Raw genomic sequence first — 22,115 nt, 5'->3', positions numbered from 1 at the left:
CCCACCCCGCCCCCACCGCCACCAGCCCGCCCAGCCGAGCTCCAAAATAGCCTGGGTGTCACTGCCCCAGATTTGGTTTCACCCCTGGCCCCAGGGAGGCAAAGGGCAGAGGCTCGGGGCGGCTGGGGGAGGAGGAGGCCTGTGTGTTCCAGTAATGTTGCAGGTGGGGCAGGGGCCCCAACTCGTGAGGACCCCTGCTCAGACCAGCGTCCTGGAGTGCAGGGAGGGAAGGAGAATGGGGGATCCATTACTACCCCCAGGAGCACCCAGGACCATCCCCCAGAGGGGAACAGAACCACCCCCAGATGACCAGTCACCTGAGAGTCCTGCAGCCTCTTGGTAGAGGCAAGCAGCTAGGAGCCCAGCACAGATGCCCAAGGGTCGGCGCCCCTCCACCCTAACCACACATGCGACTGGGGTGGGTTCTTTATCCCTGGTCACTCCAGGCAGCACCTGGCCTGGCTGGGTGTCCATGGCATCTTTACATGGGAGTGAGGGTCCCTGACACCCCATCCTGAGACCTTCACTTCCCAGGGACTAGGGACCCAGCCCCAAGGGGTGGGCAGGCAGGACGGGGGCAGGTGGTGTGGGTGGTACATGATGCTTCACGCCCCAGGATGGCTGCCCCCCATCCCCATGACTCCAGTGCGGCGACAGGGTGAATGGGGTGCTGGGCCCACCGAGGAGAGAAGGTGGGCTTCGCTTAGCAGGGGTCTAATGGGGAGCCAGAGAAGGCCATCTGGTAAGAGTCCTGGGGCCTCTCTTGGGAAGAAGCTGACCCACCAGTGTTAGGCGGTGGGGGAGCTGCTCTCTGCCTACCATCACCCCCTGCTCCTGAGCCAGCACCAGGGCATTATGTTCCTGCCCGGTACCCGCAGCCTGGGGGCTGAACCACGTCCTCAACCCATCTATGCCCTCTACACCCAGGCCTGTATCCAGAGGGAAAACCCAGGCTCTGAGCACAGACCAGTACCTGAGCTACCCAAAGTCTCAGTCAGCTCAGGCCACCAAAACAAAGACCACAGACTGGGGGACTTAAACATAGACATTTATTTTAGAGTTCTAGGGGCTGCAAGTTTGACATGAAGGTATTGGCAGGTTCCATGTTGGCTAACAGACTTTCTTTCTGGGAAACAGATGGCACATTCTCTCTGTGTCCCAACTTGGCGGAGAGAGTGAGCTCTGATGTCTCTTCCTCTTCTCATAAGGGCAATAATCCCACCATGGGGGCCAACCCCATAACTTCATGTAACCCCATTCATCACCCCCCTCCATCCCCCTCCCTGCCTGTGGTCCTCCACAGCTCACCCTCCTCCTCTTCTGTCCTCCCTCCCTGTCCTGTGATCTACCTCCATGCCTCAGCTGCTCTTAGGACCAGCCCGACCCCACTCTGCTTGCAGACAGATCCCTGGTCACCAGCTACAGCCAATGGACCTACACATCACTGTGCACTTGAAAGATGTCAGCTCTCCTGGGTGTTCTCCATCTCTGCAGAGAAGGTGCCTAGTGCCCAACCGATGTATTTTTCAACAATCCACATACTTGCTGCACCCCATGGAAACTGCATCGTCCACCCTCATCATCCTTGGCAGGGAGAGTGGATAACATCACCCACCAGGTCACCTTGGACTATGAGTCACCCACCTGTCAATCTGGGGGGACCACAGGCTTCAAGGGTCCTGGGCCCTATCTATCTTCTCTACCTGGCCTGAGACTCTTGTGCTAACATTCCCATGAGTAGAGTAAATGCAAAACCAAGTGGGTCTCCCAGGGTGTCTCAAATGTTATCATGTACAAGTCCTGTGTGATCATGTCAAAAGTCTGTGGTTCCAGTGCAATTGTGAAGATGAAGTTGTATATTCTGGGGAGAAAGAGGGTTTCATTTCCCTTCTGAATGTTTTAAATGCTCGACCAGCTTGTGAATAACACAGATGAAGGAGATGCAAACTCCCATATGGAAAACAAACACACAATAACACTTTGCAGTGTTTCATATCAAGAGTTTATTGGATCTTCCCCAAAATGGTGTTTTTGAAAATTTTACTGCAGAGAGACCTGAGGTTCAGAGAAGTTAGAATGATTTGCTTATCTTTATACAAATGACAGTGCTTAACCAAGTTTCTCCTGAGAATAAATGACAAACAGCCTGCAAGACCAGGGAGATGTAACAACTCAGTGTATCACCACAGCCTGCATAACATCCTGGAACAAAAAGGGGACATTAGGGCTTCCCTGGTGGCGCAGTGGTTGAGAACCCGCCTGCTGATGCAGGGGACATGGGTTCGTGCCCCAGTCTGGGAAGATCTCACATGCCGCGGAGTGGCTGGGCCCGTGAGCCATGGCCGCTGAGCCTGCGCGTCCAGAGCCTGTGCTCCGCAACGGGAGAGGCTGCATCAGTGAGAGGCCCGCGTACCGCAAAAAAAAAAGAAAAAAAAGGGGACATTAATGGGAAAGCTGGTGAAATCCAAATAAAATCTGGAGTTTGGTTTTGAAAAATTGTGTAAATGGTTAAAAATTCCTTGGTGGGGTAATGGGGGCAGGGTGAAAAAGCAAAAAGTTTGTAGAGAGATGACCAGGTGAAAATTCTGCACGTATGTAGGTAGATAAGGGTTTTTAAATCATACTATGGCTTTTAGTGGAGAAACGTTGGAAAGAATTTAATGCCCACCTATATTATAATGGATAAAGAAATGATTGTGTCATCGGGCAATGTGTGCTACACATCAGTTTAAAAAATGAACTGGAATTGTATCCACAGGGCTAACTCTAAAACACATAATGTCAGTAAATAAATTAAGTAATCAAATGAAAAAAAAAAACAATCCAAAGTCAGGAGCTCGCATTTCCCCGAGCCTCTGTTGGTTTCTGGTGTGCCCACCACCTCCCCTTGGCCACAAGAGGCTAAACCTGCAGCTGGAAGCTGAGGGAGGGGGAGGAGGGGCAGGTGGAGGGTCAGAGAGGAGCTGAGGCCAGAGCTAAGCAGGGGAGAAGAATGTGCCAGAAACACGAGGGAGGGAGGCCCTGCCAGGCAGGACAGCCTAGGTGAGGATCGCAGGACCTGCAGAGACCTCCCGGGGCCTTCGTCTGTCCACAGGACCTTTGGGACCCTGAGCTCAGAAGTGCAGACCCCGGAAACAGCCCCAGGATGTCCTCCCCATGGCAGGACTAGAAAGGGGCCTGGGGTTGAGGGGCCAGGAGGAAGAGAGGAACACAAGGGATATCCTGGGCTGACTGCTGACCACCAGCTATGCAGACCGGCAGCGGGAGAGGCTAGCGACCAGGCCTGGCTCTGCACAGGTGATGGCCTCGCTCATCAGGTGGAAGTGGGGGGGCCACCAAGAAGAGGGAGCTGGCTCTGGGCGTACTGGGCTGGACGGGCCTCTGGGAGAAGGCATCCGTGGGCCCCCGGGGACAAGGAGAGCTGGCACTGTGAGAGGCAAGGCCAGAGCTCCAGGGACACTCACATCCAGAGGAGAGAGACCAAAGGGGTGAGGGGCTTATCAGCACCCCATTTGTCTTCCCATCCACATGGTGGACTGTCTCCTTTTGGATCTGAGTGCACACCCCATGCCAAGGCTGGAATTGTCCTGGTCCCCACCTGGGGACCTCGTTCCAGGATGTGTGCCAGTCACCTCCAGGCCTGAGCTTAGCATCCCCGCCAGGACCACAGTGAGCCCCAAGATAGGGGACTGCTTTCTCCAGTCCAAGGACCCCAACTGCCCAGGGGCCAGGCCCACGGCAAGGCGGCTACAAAACCCAAGAGACAAGACAAGTGCTACTGAGAGGAGGTTATCGCAAAATTGCACCGTGTGCAGTGCAAGAAATGGTGAGGCCCAAACTTGGTTTCAAGAAAATGCTACACAAGACACCACAGTTATCTGGAAGATGAAGCACCTGATTTCCTCAGCAACGGCCACAAAAGGTTGTCTCAGTGATTGACAGCTTTCCAAGATGTTAGGAGAACTGACAGCAGAGAAAACAATAAAATGGATCGTGCTTGACATCAGGGTCGGTGTAGGTAAGACTGGCTTTTAGTGGAGAAGCCTCGAGACATCACCAGGGAGTAAATACGTGCCCAGGGCAGGAACGGAGCCCACCATCACCCACGTTCCAACGTCAGAAACCACAAAAAGACTGAGAAAAACATCCAGAAAACTCTTGGTAAATTGATAACTGTGGTTATCATTAGAAGTGGGGGAGTTTTAACTTGACGTACTTGTATATTATTTAAAATTTGAACACCAAGCATGTATTCCTTTGCAAGAAAAAGAAGTGAAAGACAGGACTTCCCTGGCAGTCTAGTGGTTAAGACTCTGCACTTCCACAGCAGGGGGCAGGGCTTGATCCCTGGTCGGGGAACTAAGACCCCCACATGCTGCACAGTGTAGCAAAAAAAAAAAGAAGTGAAAGGCAAAAATGAGTTCCAAGAAACTAAGTGGCTGTGGGAGTTCCCTGGGGTGCAGCTCTCCTCACCCGCCCCTTACTGACAGCCCCCCCACAAAGGTGACCCAAGAGTGGAGCAGAGTAGACACTCCACCAAGACCACGCAAGAGATAAAGTCCAGCTGTCCCAGGGGGTGGGAAATGCAGATTCTAAATAAAGCGTTCTGTAAAGTGATGCTGCAATGTTTTCATGGAAACACCAGTTTTCTTTTCAACTAGCTTTAATACAGATATCCCACTTCAAAGTAAACTTTCTCCAGTAATATTTCAGGAACAAAATAAAATCTATTTGGAGCAAATAAAGTTGATTCTGCCCCGAGTAAAGTACTGACAATAGACACCAGACACAATAGATTGATAGTAAAGTCTTGATAGACATATAGTAAAGTATCGACAATAGATACCTCAAAAACTAAAATCATTTCCCTTATGTAAACAACCTAATTCAGTTTTTGAAAATAGAACCTTATTCACAATGTTATTAATGTGTGTTAAATTGCACCATAAAGATAAGAAGATCTCTGTCTTTTTCCGTATGTTGCCCTGGTCTGCTCCTCTCTGTAGTAATACACATCAGACTACTTCGTAACGTTCATACAACGACAATAAAATGTTATTACGGTGGAAAAGATCTCTGATTCCAATCCTCTCATTCTCCTAAACATAGTTCAAAACTGGGTTATCCTTTTTGTTTCCATTTCAAGACCAAAGTTTGGAGCCTCCTCATTTTTATTTTTGGATGCCACTTTTTAAAAAAAAAAATCATCCATTACAAACTTAGGCTGATTAATGCCATAATTGAGAAATCTAAAGGAAATGTTACTTTCTCAAACAAAGTAAATTGTTTGGAAAATTACCAAATGAAATACAAGCTCACTTCTGTCACTGTAAGATTGAATTGTAGGTGTTTGTAACAATGAAGGCTCCATGCCCATCAGGCAAAACAGAGGCCACATCATTCAAATGCTTACATCCGGTCTACATCTGGGTACTTCTGGCCGAGGTTTAGAAGAAAAATGACATAATGCAGGGGTTATTCTGTGTTCAGAATTCTGCAAAGCTTTTATACGAAAGGAAAGACAGGGACAGATGTGGAACAGACACTCGAAGGCAGAGGCGCTGGGGACCCTAATGCCCCAGGACAGACCCTCCTTAAGGAAGTGCACCTTGATTTTGTATCTGTTTCTCAGGTGCAGGCTATAAGCTCTTCTGCCCCACCAAGGCAATGCACACACATCTCTCAACACCGGTTATATACTGTCTTAGGTGAAGGCATTGGCAAAGGCCTTTTAAAATCACGCATATTTTCTGAATGCAGTCTTATATGTTTATCTCTAGCATATCACAAGTGTGCAGGAAAACTGTTGGCTTAATTTTAAAATCCTACCTGAGCCAAACCCAAAGAAAGCAAAGTCACAGCCTCAGCCTCCCTCCTAAGATAGTCTGGTGGCCTCATGAGTGAAGAAAGGGGCCTTCACCTGCAGGGGGACCTGACCTTCAGTCTCACCCCGAAGGCTGTCCTCCCATGGGGAGTCAGCTGTGCCCACTCCCATTCAAACAGGTGTGTGTTTGGGACGAGCAATTTGGTGCCTTTCTTCATTGGCAACCCAGGCAGGAACAAATTTAGAGATCCTTTTATTCCAGAAGGAATCTGAGAGAGCTCTGAGTCCACAGTGCAGACCTAATGGACTCTCAGCGGGGGCTGGTTTTAGACTACATGTTGTTCCATCAGTTAGGGGCAGCACAGCATGACACTGGGAGCTAAACCAGCTGCCACAGACTAAACGTTTGTGTCCCCCCAAAATTCATATGCTGAAATCTAACCCCCAGTGTGTTGATATTAGGAGGTGAGGCTTTTGGGAGGTGATTAGGTTATGAGGGTGGAGCCCTCAGGAATGCGATTAGGGTCCTTATGAAAGAGACCCCAGAGAGCTCCCTTGCCCCTTCCACCACAGGAGGACATAGTAAGAGGTTGGCCACCTATAAACCAGGAAGCAAGCTCTCACGAGACACCAAAACTGCCAGGACTTAGATCTCAGACTTCCAGCCTCCAGAACTGTGAGAAATATATGTCTGCTGTTTATAAGCCACCCAGTCTATGGTATTTGGCCATAGCAACCCGAAATAAGACACCAACTACAGAAGCAGTTATTGGAGAGGCGACACCTGCATGCTCAAAATTGTAGTTTTCACATCCTCGGGACAAAGAATTTCATAAAAAGATTTTTAATGGATTAAACAACTTTAATTTGGTAGACTCAGAGGCAATTGCTGAATCTTACTGAGAACCAAGTCTGCACACCACCAAGCCTCATCAGAGTTCATGGTCAGGTACTGGGCAGCTGGGTAGCTAAAACAGTTCAGGGTCTGTGGCATAATGAGAAATATATATCTGGTCTTTGTCCCTGGATCCTGACACTGAGCTCCTATATCCCTCGGAATTTCCCAGGTGATAGGACTGTCTTTTGTTCTCATGAGGTGACTCTGGGCGGGCTCCTGGATGCTTCCTGGATGGAGGCTGGTCACCAGAAAAATCAAGCTGTGATTAGAAGCTTGAAATCTTCAACCCCACTCCACTCCACTCCAGAGAAGAAAGAGAGTCTGGAAATGGAGTTAATAATTGATCACACCTCCTTTGATCTCCTTTATTACATAATAAACCAGTAAAAATACATAAGTGTTTCCTGAGTTCTGTGAACCATTCTAGCAAATGACTGAACCTGAGAAGGGGGTCATGGGAACCCTGATGTATAGCCAGTAGGTCAGAAGTGTGGGTGGCTCTGGACTTGCGATTGGCATCTGAAATGGGGGTGGCCTTGTGGGACTGAGCCCTTAACCTGTGGGGTCTGATGCTATCTCCAGATAGTTAGTGTCAGAATTGAGTCAAATTGTTGGACACCCGGCTCATATCCACTGAGAATGGGGGAATGGGTTGTAGTTGCTGGAAAACACCCCTGGATCCATCTACTTCTAAAATCTTAAGGGGCATTGTAATAGTAACAAGAAAACTTTACTGAGGATACACTTATTTAACACATGTGAAAAAATAATACCATAAAGTTACAAGTATTGATCATGTTACGTGCATACCCACAGCCATCCTTTATATCCATTTAAAAATTCAAGTTAGTATTTCAAGCTTTGATTCTGTTAACATCTGATAAAATGCTATCATACAATGGAATATTGTAAATGATGAGCACTTGAAATAAATAGCTATCTTGCTTGCAAAATATTAGTCACCTGCAGAAATTACCTAGTGCGAAAAGGCTCTACCTCTCCCTGGGACCTCATGCCTCTGGAAGAATTCTTCTTGTGCCCTTTAAAAGATTTCGTAACCAAGACTAAAGAACCATCACATATTTTTGCAAATAATGCTGGGAGGTGCATTGGCATCCACAGCTATGTTGAACGTCCATCCAACGTTGGAATGAGGCTGATATTTCTCCAAAACAAGTCTACAAAGCCTTGTGGGGCTTCATAGAGAGAAGGCTCCTTTGTCATCTCCCATTTCTTACCCCATGATATTCACATCAATGCAAAACAGTCCAATCGTCAGGTGGCAGGGGTTTTAAGCCTCTTCCAACACCTTGAGGTTTGAGAACCACAGGCATCAGCCTTAGTTCAGAAACAAGGTTCAGAGGGTCCACTTCTGGGATAGCAGCATGACGAGCTCTGCAGACCCACTCCACAGCAAAACACGTATAACTGGTGAACACTAATAATAATAATAAAAAGAAATTATAATCTCAGAAAATTGTCCTCAGCGCACACAGCAAAAGAAGAGATGTTGATTCAAGAAAATCTACTAAAACTTGGTAAGAATGATGAGTCTGAGGGGATTTACCCAAACGACCCCCAGCTCTGTTTGACAGAACTCCACCTGGGGTGGGTATCGCCAAGAAGATGGGGGTCCCTCTCCCTTCAGCTCCTCATCAGGGGGTATGGCATCTTACCAAGGGGGCAGGCCACCAGCATTTCTCATTCCCTCCAGCTCCAAGGCTGAAGCAGCGAAATTCCTGGTGAGTGTGGCTGAGAGTTTGGGGGCACCCTTCCCCTATGCAGTGCCTACTCACTGCATGGAGGCATGGTAGACTGACATATGGGGGTCCTGATTATCCCGACCCCAAATCACTCATAGAGCAGAGGTTCCACACCAGGAGAAGCAAATCAAGAAGACCAGAGGCTGCCGCTGACAAGAGCATTAGCTCACAGATTCTTCCCAGGGGAAAGGCAGTTCACAGAGGGCTCCAAAGCTCTCCACAAAGGAACTGACCTCATTTGAAACAGAGTGCAGGAATGTTCAAGCCTCAGGGTGCTCTTGAAAACAGTAGCTCCTCTTAATTAAGAGAAAAAAGCTAAACCAAGCCAGTTCACCAGAGAGAACCATGGAAAGAGACAGCTAAGGGGCTTCCCTGGTGGCGCAGTGGTTGGGAGTCCGCCTGCCGATGCAGGGAGCGCAGGTTCGTGCCCCGGTCTGGGAAGATCCCACGTGCCGCGGAGCGGCTGGGCCCGTGAGCCATGGCCGCTGAGCCTGCGCGTCCGGAGCCTGTGCTCCGCAGCAGGAGAGGTCACAGCAGTGAGAGGCCCGCGTACCGCAAAAAAAAAAAAAAAAGAGACAGCTAAGAAGAACCTCCTGGGGTAAGAACAAACCTCAGAGACTGGCCTTAAAACTGAACACTAGCCAGAAGACTGTGCAGCAGTTTATGGGCATTGCTGAAAACAGCAGACCAGTCAGCCAACAGTTAGTGGAGCCCAACAGCTGGGTGTGATATCAACTGAAACAGCTTAATGGAAGGATCAGGAAAGAGATAGTCAGAGAGCCCTCTGAAAATCCCTGCATCCCAGGGTGACTTTGCTTATGCTTAAATTGCACCCTCTGAGGAGTGACACCAAAGGCTTTGCACTGGCGGGGAAACAGACTCACTAAAAGAGTCTAGCTGTATCACTAAGCAAATAAATAGGCAAACAACTGCAAAAACAAGCCCAGAGAAAAAGTAGGGGAATCAGTATCCAGAGTTACCAAAATATATTACCTAAAATATCTGGCTTTCAACGAAAAAATTATGAGACATGCAAAGAACAGCAAAGTGACCCATATACAGGAAAAAAAAAAAACAGACAACAGAAACTGTGAGAGGGACCAGATGTTGTACTTAACAAAGTTTCACAGCAGCTATCATAACTGTTCAAAGAACTTAAGGAAGCCATGCTGGAAGAAGTAAAGGAAGGTTTCATGATGATGTCTCATTAAATAGAGAACAGCAGTAAAAAAAATTATAAAATGAAACACACACTGGAGGGGTCCAATGGTAGATGTCAATGGCAAAAGAAAGAATCCATGAACTTGAACATAGAGACTGATTGAGATTATGCAATCCAAAGAACAGGGAGAATGAAGAATGAAGAAAATAGACAATCTTAGAGAAATGTGGGACACCATTAAGTGCACTAATATATGCACAAGAAAAACAACTCACCACACGCAAGAGAAGCCCAATATGATTTACAGCTTATTTCTCATCAGAAACCATGACTGCTACAAGGCAGTGGAGATAGGTAGCAAAGAGCAGATTTCCTGGGTAAATCATTCTCTGCCACCAAAACAGCGTATCAAACAAAACAGGATCTTAAAAAATGCCAAATCAGAACATTAAAGTAAACACAACATGCTTGAAATTATGTTACTATTATTCAAATTAGTAACTATCATTAAAATTGATTTCAAATCCTGGGCAACGCTTTAGGCCACCTACTGGGGGAATTGTAATGCTACTGGTTAAATTCTAGAAATTCTCTCATCAGTCCTGGAAGTTTTTTCACAGTGTTCAAGAGGAATTCAGTTGTGATGACTAACTTGGGTGAAAGTCCAAAAATGATCCTGTAATTTGAGAGTTTCAGGAAGCAACACTGATATAAGAATTTAAACAATTTAGGGACTTCCCTGGTGGCGCAGTGGTTAAATCCGCCTGCCAATGCAGGGGACAGGGGTTCAAGACCTGGTCCAGGAAGATCCTACATGCTGAGGAGCAACTAAGCCCACGCACCACAACTACTAAGCCTGTGCTCTAGAGCCCGCAAGCCACAACTACGGAAGCCCACATGCCTAAAGCCCATGCTCCGCAACAAGAGAAGCCACCGCAATGAGAAGCCCGCGCACTGCAACGAAGAATAGCCCCCGCTCGCTCCAATACAGAAAGCCCACGCGCAGCAACAGAGACCCAATGCAGACAATAAATAAATATAAATAAATAAATAAATTTATGTTTTAAAAAAAGAATTTAAGCAATTTAAAGTAACACAAGAATTTTAATAATATATCCTGTATCCACTAAAATAAATGCCAGGGAATGTACATGAAAAACATTTTTTTGGCCCCAAAGTATTTGCCAAATCTTTGAAAAGGCTTGTGGAAGATCTTTTTGACGTGTCCAAGGAAAATGAACTTCTGGGTGCCCTTGTACTGGTGTCAGCAGTACAGTTGTGAGCCCTCCCTCCCCCTCTCATGGTTTAAAATTAGAGACCATGGGGCCTGGGAGCCACTATGGAACTGCCTCCTGCCCCCAACAGCTGCCTTCCCTCCCTGCAAATGCTAATATTAGGGCTGCACAAATTCCTAGAGTAGAAATTAAGGGCCACAATTAACTGGGTGACTTAACTTGGCAATCTTGCCCTTTTATCATGGTTAGAAACTGGACCTTTTCACAGCCATGGCTTTGCTACAAAGTCACTCAGTTTCTTCAGCTCAACCCCCGTATCTTTGGCCTTTCCAAAGAGCTTCAAGACTCCAACTTATTTTCTCCTGGGCATCAGTTCATACAACATCCTTGTCACCTCGGCCCAGGGCTGTGCTGGACATGCTCTGGACAAAGTTATTTCTAGGGCATACCACAAAGCTGTTCCAGGGCCTCCATGTGGTCACTGTTGGACCTTCAATGGCCAGAGCCAAGGTTAGCACATATAAAAGGGTCACAAGAACAGAGAAAGCTGTCCAAGCAAGAAACAGACCCTATTTTTCTAACCACTGACTCTTGGATGTGAGAGCTCAATTAGGAAGCTGTAGTAATCAAGACAAGACAGTGGCTCAAGAATAGAATAGGAGAGAAGAGAAGAATAGAGAGCCTGGAAACTGGCCTGCACACATTCAGACACTGAGATGTCCCTCCAGAGGACTGGGAAGAATTTTCTAGACAACCAGCTCTCTGAAAAAAATGAAAGCGAGATCACTACTTTGCACCTATCATGGGATGAATGGTATCCCCAGAAAAAGATATGTCGAAGTCCTTACCCCCAGAATCTGTGCTTGGGAGCTATTTAGAGGTAGAGTCTTTGCAGATGCAATCAAATCAAGAGGTCATTAGGATGGGCCCCAACCCAATAACTAGTATCCTTATAAGGGGAAATGTAGACACAGAGGCAAACATGCACTGAGGGAAGATGATGTATGTAAGAACGCAAAGGAAGAAGCCCTTGTGAAGACAAAGGCAGAGATTGTAGTGATACAGTCACAAGTCCAGACCTCCTGGGGCACCAGGAGCTGAAAGAGGCAGAAAGGATCCTTCCTAGAGCCTCTGGAGGGAGCTTGACCCACTGACACTTTGATTTTGTACTTCCATAGGAGAATAAATTTCTGGTGTTTTAAAGCCACCCAATTTGTGGTAATTTATTACAGCAGCCCTAGGAAACGAATATAGTGTCATACACAAAATTCAAGCGGATTAAACATGGAATTTCCATGTGACCCTTTAATTCCATTCCTAGGTATGCACTCAAGAAAACTGAAGCATGTCCACACAAAAACTTTCACAGCAACTATTCACAATAGCCAAAAAGTGGAAAAAACTCAAATGTCCATCAACTGATTAACTGATGAATGGATAAACAAAATGTGCTCTATCCTTACAATTGAATATTATTCAGTCATAAAAAGGAATAAAATACTGAAACATGTACAATGTGGATTAATTTTGAAAACATGCTCAGTTAGAGAAGGCAGACACAAAAGGCCATAAACTATATGATTCCTTCATATGAAATGTCCAGAACAGGCAAATCCAGAGACAGAAAGTGGATTAGTGGTTACCAGGGTCTAGGGGAGGAGAATGGGGAGTGACTGCTTAATGGGTATAGAGTTTCCTTTTGAGGTGATGAAAATGTTTTGAATCTACATAAAGGTGATGGTTGTACAACATTGTGAACGTATTGAATGCCTCTAAATTGTATACTTTAAAATGGCTAACTTTATGTTATACGAAACTTACTTCAATTTAAAAAAATCAAGCTGCAATGAATTTAAAAACCTGACTAAAAGTCTCCACCCCAGCTCCACCATGTTGCGACCTATGGGTCGTGTGCCGCTGCCTCAGCCTCTGAGGGCTTGCGGGGACTCAGCCCTTCAGCACCGCTACCCCAAGCCCAGCTCTTACTGCGGGCCGCTTTGGCAGCGCTCCAGCCTGCCAGAGACTATGCTGCTCAAACATATCCATCGCCAAAGGCGGGCACCGCCACTGGGCATGTCGTGGCGGTCATTGGTGCAGTGGTGGATGATGCCCAATTTGATGAGGGGCTGCCACCCATCCTAAATGTCCTGGAAGTGCAAGGCAGGGAAACCAGGCTGGTTTTGGAGGTGGCCCAGCATTTGGGTGAGAGCACGGTAAGGACCATTGCCATGGATGGTACAGAAGGTTTGGTTAGAGGCCAGAAAGTCCTGGATTCTGGTGCACCAGTCAAAATTCTTGTTGGCCCTAAGACCTTGCATAGAATCATGAACATCATTGGAGAACCTATTGATGAGAGAGGTTCCCATCGAAACCAAACAATTTGCTGCTGTTCAAGCTGAGGCTCCTAAATTCATGGAGATGAGTGCTGAGCAGGAAATTCTTGCTACTGGTATCAAGGTTGGGGATCTGCTGCCTCCCTATGCCCAGGGTGGCAAAATTGGGCTCTTTGGTGGCTCTGGAGTTGGCAAGACAGTACTGATCATGGAGTTAATCAACAATGTTGCAAAAGCCCATGGTGGTTATTCTGTGTTTGCTGGTGTTGGTAAGAGGACCCATGAGGGCGATGACTTATACCATGAAATGACTGAGTCTGGTGTTATCAACTTAAAAGATGCTACCTGCAAGGTCGTGCTGGCGTACGGTCAAATGAATGAACCGCCTGGTGCTTGGGCCCGGGTAGCTCTGACTGGACTGACTGTAGCTGAATACTTCACAGACCAAGAAGGTCAAGATGTATTGCTGCTTATTGATAACATCTTTTGCTTCACCCAGGCTGGCTCAGAGGTGTCTGCTTTATTGGGCAGAATCCCTTCTGCAGTGGGTTATCAGCCTACCCTGGCCACTGATATGGGTACCATGCAGGAAAGAATCACCACCACCAAAAAGGGATCTATCCCCTCTGTACAGGCTATCTACGTGCCTGCTGATGCCTTGACTGACCCTGCCCCTGACACTACCTTTGCCCATTTGGATGCTACCACAGTGCTGTCCCGTGCTATTGCTGAACTGGGCAGATATCTAGCTGTGGATCCTCTGGACTCCACCTCTCACATCATGGATCCCAATATTGTTGGCAACGAGCATTATGATGTTGCCTGTGGGGTGCAAAAGATCCTACAGGACTACAAGTCCCTCCAGGACATCATTGCCATCCTGGGTATGGATGAACTTTCTGAGGAAGACAAGTTAACTGTGTCCCGTGCATGGAAAATACAGCGTTTCTTGTCTCAGCCATTCCAGGTGGCTGAGGTCTTTACCAGTCATGTGAAGAAGGTGGTACCCCTGAAGAAGGCCATCAAAGGATTCCAGCAGATTTTGGGAGGTGAATATGACCATCTCCCAGAACAGGCCTTCTATATGGTGGGACCCATTGAAGGAGCTGTGGCAAAAGCTGATAAGCTGGCTGAGGAGCACTCGTGAGGAGGTCCTTTTGGCAAACTAAGCACTCATCCTCTGTGCTGTCCCTCTCCTTGCCCCTAATCCAGAAATCACAGTTTCCTCTGTAAGCCACATGAGAGCCTAGACTGAAGACATTGTGTCTGTCTGAGAGTATTTCAGGTTTACAATAAAATGTACATCCCTCAAAAAAAAAAAAAAAAAAAAAAAAAAAAAAACCAACACATGAGAATTCCTGGGCAGTCCAGTGGTTAAGACTTGGCACTTTCACTGCTGGGGCCTGGGTTTTATCCCTGGTCAGGGTGTTAAGATCCTGCAAGCCGTGTGGCACAGCCAAAAAAAACCACAGTTTTTAGAAGAAAATTGAGAACATATATATGCAAAAATTTCTTGAACAAAACATAAGACAACAGACATCCTAAAAGGAAAATAATTATTTTGACTACATTCAAATTAATGATGGGGAATTCCCTGGCAGTCTAGTGGTTAGGACTCCACACTTGCAGTGCAGTGGCCTGGGCTCAATCCCTGATCAGGGAACTAAGATCCTGCAAGCCGTGCAGCGTGGCCAAAATAATAACAATAAAATAAAATTCATGACGGCTGCCCAAAAGAAGATACCAAAAACAAACTTCAGAAAGGATGCCTATCACATGTGTGAGTTGCAGGAATTCTTACACATGTGCGCTACAGTACAGATACAAGGATGTTCAAGGTGGTACATGGCAGCAAAATATTGTCAGCAAACCCACTTGCCGGGGGGAGAATCAAATAAATTGCAGGACATACCTGGCGAACGCAGGATGCAGTCATAGAAAGAATGCAAGAGGTCCTCGCCCACTGACATGGGAAGACACCAGTATCAGGGTTTTCTAGAGAGACAAAACCAACATGCACATATATATGCATCTGAGTTGGCAAACTGGAGACCCAGGGGAGCCAATATTCCAGTCCAAGTCCAAGGACAGAAGACTGATGTCCAGCTCAAATAGCCAGACAAGAAGAGTTGCCTCTTCCTCCACCTGTATGTTCTATTCAGGCCTTCAAATGATTGGATGAGGCCCACCCACACTGGGGAGGGCCACTTGCTTTATACAGTCCACCAATTCAAGGTTAACCTCATCCAGAAACACCCTCACAGACACTCCCAGAATCATGTTGGGCCAAATGTTTGGGCTCCCTGTGGCCTACTCAAGTTGACACATGAAATTAGCCTTCACAACACATGTACCCAGTACAGAAATGTGAGTTGCAGAACATAGAGGACACAATTCCATTTAAGCTTGGAAAAGTACAACACAAAACACTGTGTGTGGGCACAAACATACAAATAAATCTATGTCTGTAAGTGCACAGAATTGTCTGAAAGTGAGCACAGATGGCTAATTATAGTGACTTTCGGGAGGGTGGAAGGGAGGACACAGGCTTTTCACTCTATGTGCTTCTGTGCCATTAGGTTGTATTCAACAGGCACACATCCCATTTGCAGTTAAAAAATAACAACAAGGTAAGTTTTAAAAGAGGAAAACAAAGCCAATGGGCTTTGCTCATGGAACTCCACAAGGGAGATCTTCCAGGAGATGCAGCCCTGGGCAGAGGGAGCCAAGCGTGACAAGGAGAGGGGGCCTGAACAGCAGAATCCTGGAGAACTCAGTCAGGAAGAGACGCTAGGAGGACCAAAGCCGGGAGAAGACCCAGAGCTGCCTAAATTGGTGTTTTGTGTCCCAACTCTGAGCAGTGTGGACAGCATGCAGCCTGGCTCATTAGAACAACAGGAGAAGCAGCAGCCCCCCAAGTGTGCTGTGCAGGAGGCCGAGCCTGAGCAGGGCTGGGGTGAGGGTTAGGGTTAGAGCCATGGCCAGGCCAAGGTGAGGGCCACAGTGAGGGTCATGGTAAGTGTCAAAGTAAGGGCCATAGTGAGGGCCACAATGAGGGCCAAGGTGAGGGCCACAGTGATGGCCAAGGTGAGGGCTATGATGAAGATCAAGGTGAAAGCCACCTGATGGTTATGGTGAGGGTCACCAGGAAGGCCAAGGTGAAGGCCACAAGGTTGGTCCATCTGGGCTGATGGCAGAAGTAGCCTCATTGCAGTAGTGAGTGCCAGGCCTGGGGTTCAGGCATTCCCCTTCACCCTGCACTTTTCAACCTGCCTTCAGAGTTGTTTCTTTCAATGAAGTCTTAATCAGAGCTCAAATATAAAAAGCTGATCAGAGTAGAAATATTATAGTGCAGTGGTTCTTAAAGTGTGGTCCCACCAACTTGTGGGTCCCTGAAGCCCTTTCAAGACACCTAGCAGTACGGACAGTTTCCATGTTGCCTCTTTCACTCTTACTCTCTCACCAGTGTGGCATTGTCCCAAGGTTGCAGGACTCCAGAGCAGAGAATTCAGCTGTCCTGTATGAAGCTGGGTATTAGAGATTTGCACACAAATAAATGCCACTCTTGTCTCTACATTTTGTTCTTTGTTGGTTTTAGAAAATACAGGGGTTTTTCCATTAAAAATACGTTATTTATATTAACATATAATGGGCTTATTATTATTTTAAATGAATTAATAAACATTTAAAATTTTCTCAGTTTTGATATCAATAGATTTATCACACAGGAACTAAAGCTCTTTGAGGTCTGCGGGAAAGTTTTTAGGAGTTAAAATAATTCTGAGGCTGAAAAGCTCCCAGGGAATCCCTGATTGGTACAGGACATAAGTCTAAAGCAACAGCACTAAACAAGAAAGAACACAATGGTTTTGAGCAACAGAGTTCAAGACTCACAGTTCATAAACTAATGGCTGTGGGTGTGAGTGGTAGAAATAGACCCAGAATTAACGTACGTATGTGTGTGTATACATGCACACGTGCATATATGTATTCTGGCCAAACAGAAAAGATTTGGGGATGAACAACAACAAGAAAAATCTAAATAATGCTTTTCATTAGAAACACACCTAAAACATAAGGATATTAAAAAGTTCAAAGAAAAAGAACAGAAAAATACAGAAAAGGCAAATATAACCGAAAAGAAAACTGATGCAGCTATATTACCAGCAAACAAAATTGGCTTTGTGGGAAAATAGTAACTAAAGTTCAGAGGTCATTTGAAAAGGTTCAATTCAGCAGGCAGCCATAAACTTCAAAGGAAAGGCATAACATAGTTGATGGCCTCTGACCAGAATGTTAAAATTCAGCAAAAACAAAACAAAGACAAGTTCCATTCATTTAGATATAACTTCTAAATAACTTAAGGGCTAAAAAAATTGCAATGGAAAGATACTTGATACAATTTCAATTTTCTTAAATTTACCAAGGCTTGATTTGTGACCTAAGATATGATCTATCCTGGAGAATGTTCCATGAGCACTTGAGAAAAATGTGTATTCTGTTGTTTTTGGATGGAGTGTCCTATAAATATCAATTAAGTCCATCTTGTTTAATGTATCATTTAAAAACAACCTAAGTGCCTGTCATCGGATGAATGGATAAAGAAGATGTGGCACATATATACAATGGAATATTACTCAGCCATAAAAAGAAATGAAATTGAGCTATTTGTAATGAGGTGGATAGACCTAGAGTCTGTCATACAGAGTGAAGTAAGTCAGAAAGAAAAAGACAAATACCGTATGCTAACACATATATATGGAATTTAAGAAAAAAATGTCATGAAGAACCTAGGGGTAAAGCAGGAATAAAGACGCAGACCTCTTAGAGAACGGACTTGAGGTTATGGGGAGGGGGAAGGGTGAGCTGTGACAGGGCGAGAGAAAGTCATGGGCATATACACAGTAACAAACGCAGTAAGGTAGATAGCTAGTGGGAAGCAGCCGCATGGCACAGGGATATTGGCTCGGTGCTTTGTGACAGCCTGGAAGGGTGGGATGGGGAGGGTGGGAGGGAGGGAGACGCAACAGGGAAGACATATGGGAACATATGTTTATGTATGACTGATTCACTTTGTTATAAAGCAGAAACTAACACACCATTGTAAAGCAATTATACCCCAATAAAGATGTTAAAAAAAAAATTGCAATGGAAATTTTTAAATATTTAGAACTAAAATGTATCAAAAAATGGCCTGTCAAACCAATGGGATACTGTTGAGAAAGAAACAGCCTTAACAGCTTAGAGTAGAAGAAAAGAAAGGCCAAAATCTAAAAGTTAATCATCTAATTTCAGAAGCTAGGAAAAGAATCATCAAGCCAAACACAGAGAACATATAAGGAATGAAAGAATAATGATAAGAACAGAAATTAATGAATAAAGAGTAAAGAGAAATCAGAGAGGATAAATAAAACTACATGTTGGGCTTCCCTGGTGGCGCAGTGGTTGAGAGTCTGCCTGCCGATGCAGGGGACACGGGTTCGTGCCCCGGTCTGGGAGGATTCCACATGCCGCGGAGCGGCTGGGCCCGTGGGCCATAGCCGCTGGGCCTGCGCGTCCGGAGCCTGTGCTCCGCAACTGGAGGGGCCACAACAGTGAGAGGCCTGCGTACCACCAAAAAAAAAAAAAAAAAAAAAAAAAAAAACTACATGTTGCTTCCTTGACAAACCTCTGTCAAGACTGACCAAGAAAAGGAGATGGCAAAAATAGCCCACATGAGGAATGAAGTGATGGCAGAATTACAAACACTGCACAGATTGAAAAGATAAGAAGATTCAAAGTATATTACAAAGCTATAGTAATTGAAACAGCAATGGTACTGGCATTAAAAAAAAAAGACATATAGACCAGTGGAACAGAATCAAGAGCCCAGAAGTAAACTCTCACATCTGCAGTCAACTAATCTTTGACAAGAGCACCAAAAACACAAAATAGAGAAAGGACAGTTTCTTCAACAAATGTGGTTGGGAAAACTGGACCTCCACATGCAAAAGAATGAAAATGAACCACTATCTTATATCATACACAATAATTACCTCAAAATGGATTAAAGGCATAAATGTAAGACCTGAAACCATAAAACTCCTAGAAGAAAGCATAGGAAAATTTCTCCTTGGTCTTAGAAATGATTTTTTGAGTGACACCTAAAGCACAAACAACAAAAGCAAAAACAAACAAGTGGGACTATATCAAACTAGAAACTGCTGTATAGCAAATGAAACAATCAATAAATTGAAAAGACAACCTACAGAATGGGAGAAAATATTTATAAACCATATATCTGATAAGGGGTTAATATCCAAAATATATAATGAATTCACAACTCAAGAGCAAAAAACCACAAGCAATCTGATTAAAAACTGGCAAAGGACTTGAAGACATGTTTCCAAAGAAGACATACAGATGGCCAACAGACACATGAAAAGATGCTCAGCATCACTAATCATCACAAAAATACGAATCAAAACCACGAGATATCACCTCACATCTGTTAGAACGGCTACCATCCAACCACAAGAGACAACAAATGTTGGTGAGGATGTGGAGAAAAGGGAACCCCTGTGCACTGTTGATCAGAATGTAAATTGGTGCAGCACTGTAGAAAACAGTAGGGTGGACCCTCAAAAATTAAAAATAGAACTACCATATGATCCAGCACTTGACTATTGGGTATTTATCCAAAGGAAACAAAATCGATATCTCAAAGAGATATCTGCACCTCCATGTTCATTGCAGCATTATTCACAATAGCCAGGACATGGAAATGACCCAAGAGTCTACCAACTGATGAATGGATAAATAAATTTGGTATGCATATACAATGAAATACTATTTAGCCAAAAAGAAAGAAGGAAATCCCGCCATTTGTGACAAAATGAAAGGAGCTGGAGGGCATCATGATACGTGAAATAAGTCAGAAAGAGAAAGACAAGTACTGTATGGTATCACTTACATGTGGAATCTTAAAAAAAATTTTTTTTAAGTTGAGCTCATAATAACAGAGAATAGAATGATGGTTTGTAGGCGTTGTGGGGATGGAGGAAAAGGCGAGATATTGGTTAAAGTGTACAAATGTTCAGTTATAAGATTTTTTTTAATGTACAGCATGATTTTTTTTAAATAGGATATTTTCCAAAACTCATTGGATTGTATACTTTAAATGGATGCAGTTTATTACATATCAACGATACCTTATTATAGATTATTTTTTAAAGCAGTATAATATTATGAACAATGTTATTACAACAATTTGAAAACTTAGATGTTATAGACAAATTCCTAGAAAACACAATCATCATTTCAATTCATATCCCCCCCAAAATCAATAAACTTTAACAACCAGTCATGATTTTTTTTAAAAACTTAGCAAACTAGGACTTCCAGTTATAAGAACTATCTTAGGGCTTCCCTGGTGGCGCAGTGGTTGAGAGTCCGCCTGCCGATGCAGGGGACACGGGCTCGTGCCCCGGTACAGGAAGATCCCACATGCCGTGGAGCAGCTGGGCCCATGAGCCACAGCCGCTGGGCCTGCGCATCCGGAGCCTGTGCTCTGCAGCGGGAGAGGCCACAACAGTGAGAGGCCCACGGACTGCAAAAAACAAAAGGAACTATCTTAACCTGAAAAGGGATATCTACCAAAAAATCTCAGCAACAATCAGACCAAGTGGTAAAATTACAATGGCATCTCTCTTAAGATCAAAAATGGGGTATAGTACCACATCTCTACCCAACTCAATCCATCATAGAAAGACATGGAAAAAGGTAGAGGTGTAGGGATTGCAAGAAAGAAACAAAATTCTCGTTCACCTCAGGTTATATGATTGTCTACAGAAAAAGCCCCAAATCACTTACAGAAAAGACTCATTTGCAAATTTATTTCTATACATCTGTGAACAAAAATTTACATAAATGCAGTTTCACAAGGATACCATTTGCAACAGTATCAAAATTATTTTTAACAACACATGAATAAATTTAACAAAAGATATATAAGAACTTTAGGAAAATTATACAACTGTTGTGAAAGACATCAAAGTAGGCCTAAACAAATGGAGAGACACATGATGTTCATAGATTTGAAGATTCAATAACACTAAGATGGCAGTTTCCCCAACTTGACCTACAAATTTAATGCAGTGTTGAGCAAAATGCTATTGTGTGTGTGCGCGCACAAGTGTGTGCGAACAGATTGTAAACAATCTGACTCTAAAATTCACATAAATAATCAAAGCACCAAGAATAGCCAAGATGCTAGTAAAGTTGCAGGAGGCAAAATCAACATACAGAAATTTGTTGCATTTCTATATACTAATAACAAACTATCTGAAAGAGAAATTAAGAACACAATTCCATGTACAATTGAACCAAAAAGAAAAAAATACCTGGAAATAAATTTAACCAACAAAGTGAAAGATCTGTACACTGAAAACAATAACACACTGATGAAAAAAAAATTGAAGAAGACACAAATAAATGGAAAGATAGTCCATGCTCATGGGTTGAAAAAATAATATTATTAAAATATCCATACCCAAAGCAAACTATAGATTCAATGTAATCCCTATTTTTTAAAAAATCCAATGGGGTTTTTCACAGAAACAGAACAAACAGTCCTAAAATTTGTATGGAACCCAACAGACACCAAATAGCCAAAGCAATCTTTGAGAAAGAAGATCAAAGCTGGAGGCATCACACTCCCTGATTTCAAGCTATAGTAAAAGCTATAGTAATCAAAGCAGTAGGATAAAGGCATAAAAACAGGCACATAGATCAATGGAACTGTGTAGAGAGCCCAGGAATAATTAATTTATGACAAAGGAGCTGAGAATATACATGGGGGAAGGACAGTCTCTTTAGTAAATGGTGTTGGGAAAACTGGACTGCCACATGCAAAAGAATAA

At 44.5% G+C, this 22,115-nt stretch overlaps 1 protein-coding gene across 1 annotated transcript; it reads left to right on the top strand.

The window, feature by feature from the left end:
- Nucleotides 1–8,386: 8,386 nt before the first annotated feature.
- LOC307184934 (ATP synthase subunit beta, mitochondrial-like) lies at nucleotides 8,387–14,470 on the top strand (the record flags this gene model as incomplete). Its single annotated transcript, XM_079918681.1, is given in 3 exon segments — nucleotides 8,387–8,464; nucleotides 12,766–13,242; nucleotides 13,244–14,470. Coding segments are annotated over 3 exon segments (1,674 nt in total). The 3' UTR covers nucleotides 14,363–14,470.
- Between the last annotated feature and the right edge of the window lie 7,645 nt (nucleotides 14,471–22,115).

The sequence above is a fragment of the Stenella coeruleoalba genome, assembly GCF_951394435.1.
Source record: "Stenella coeruleoalba genome assembly, chromosome: 3".
Lineage (NCBI taxonomy): Eukaryota > Metazoa > Chordata > Mammalia > Artiodactyla > Delphinidae > Stenella > Stenella coeruleoalba.
This window is presented reverse-complemented; position numbering and strand designations above follow the sequence as displayed.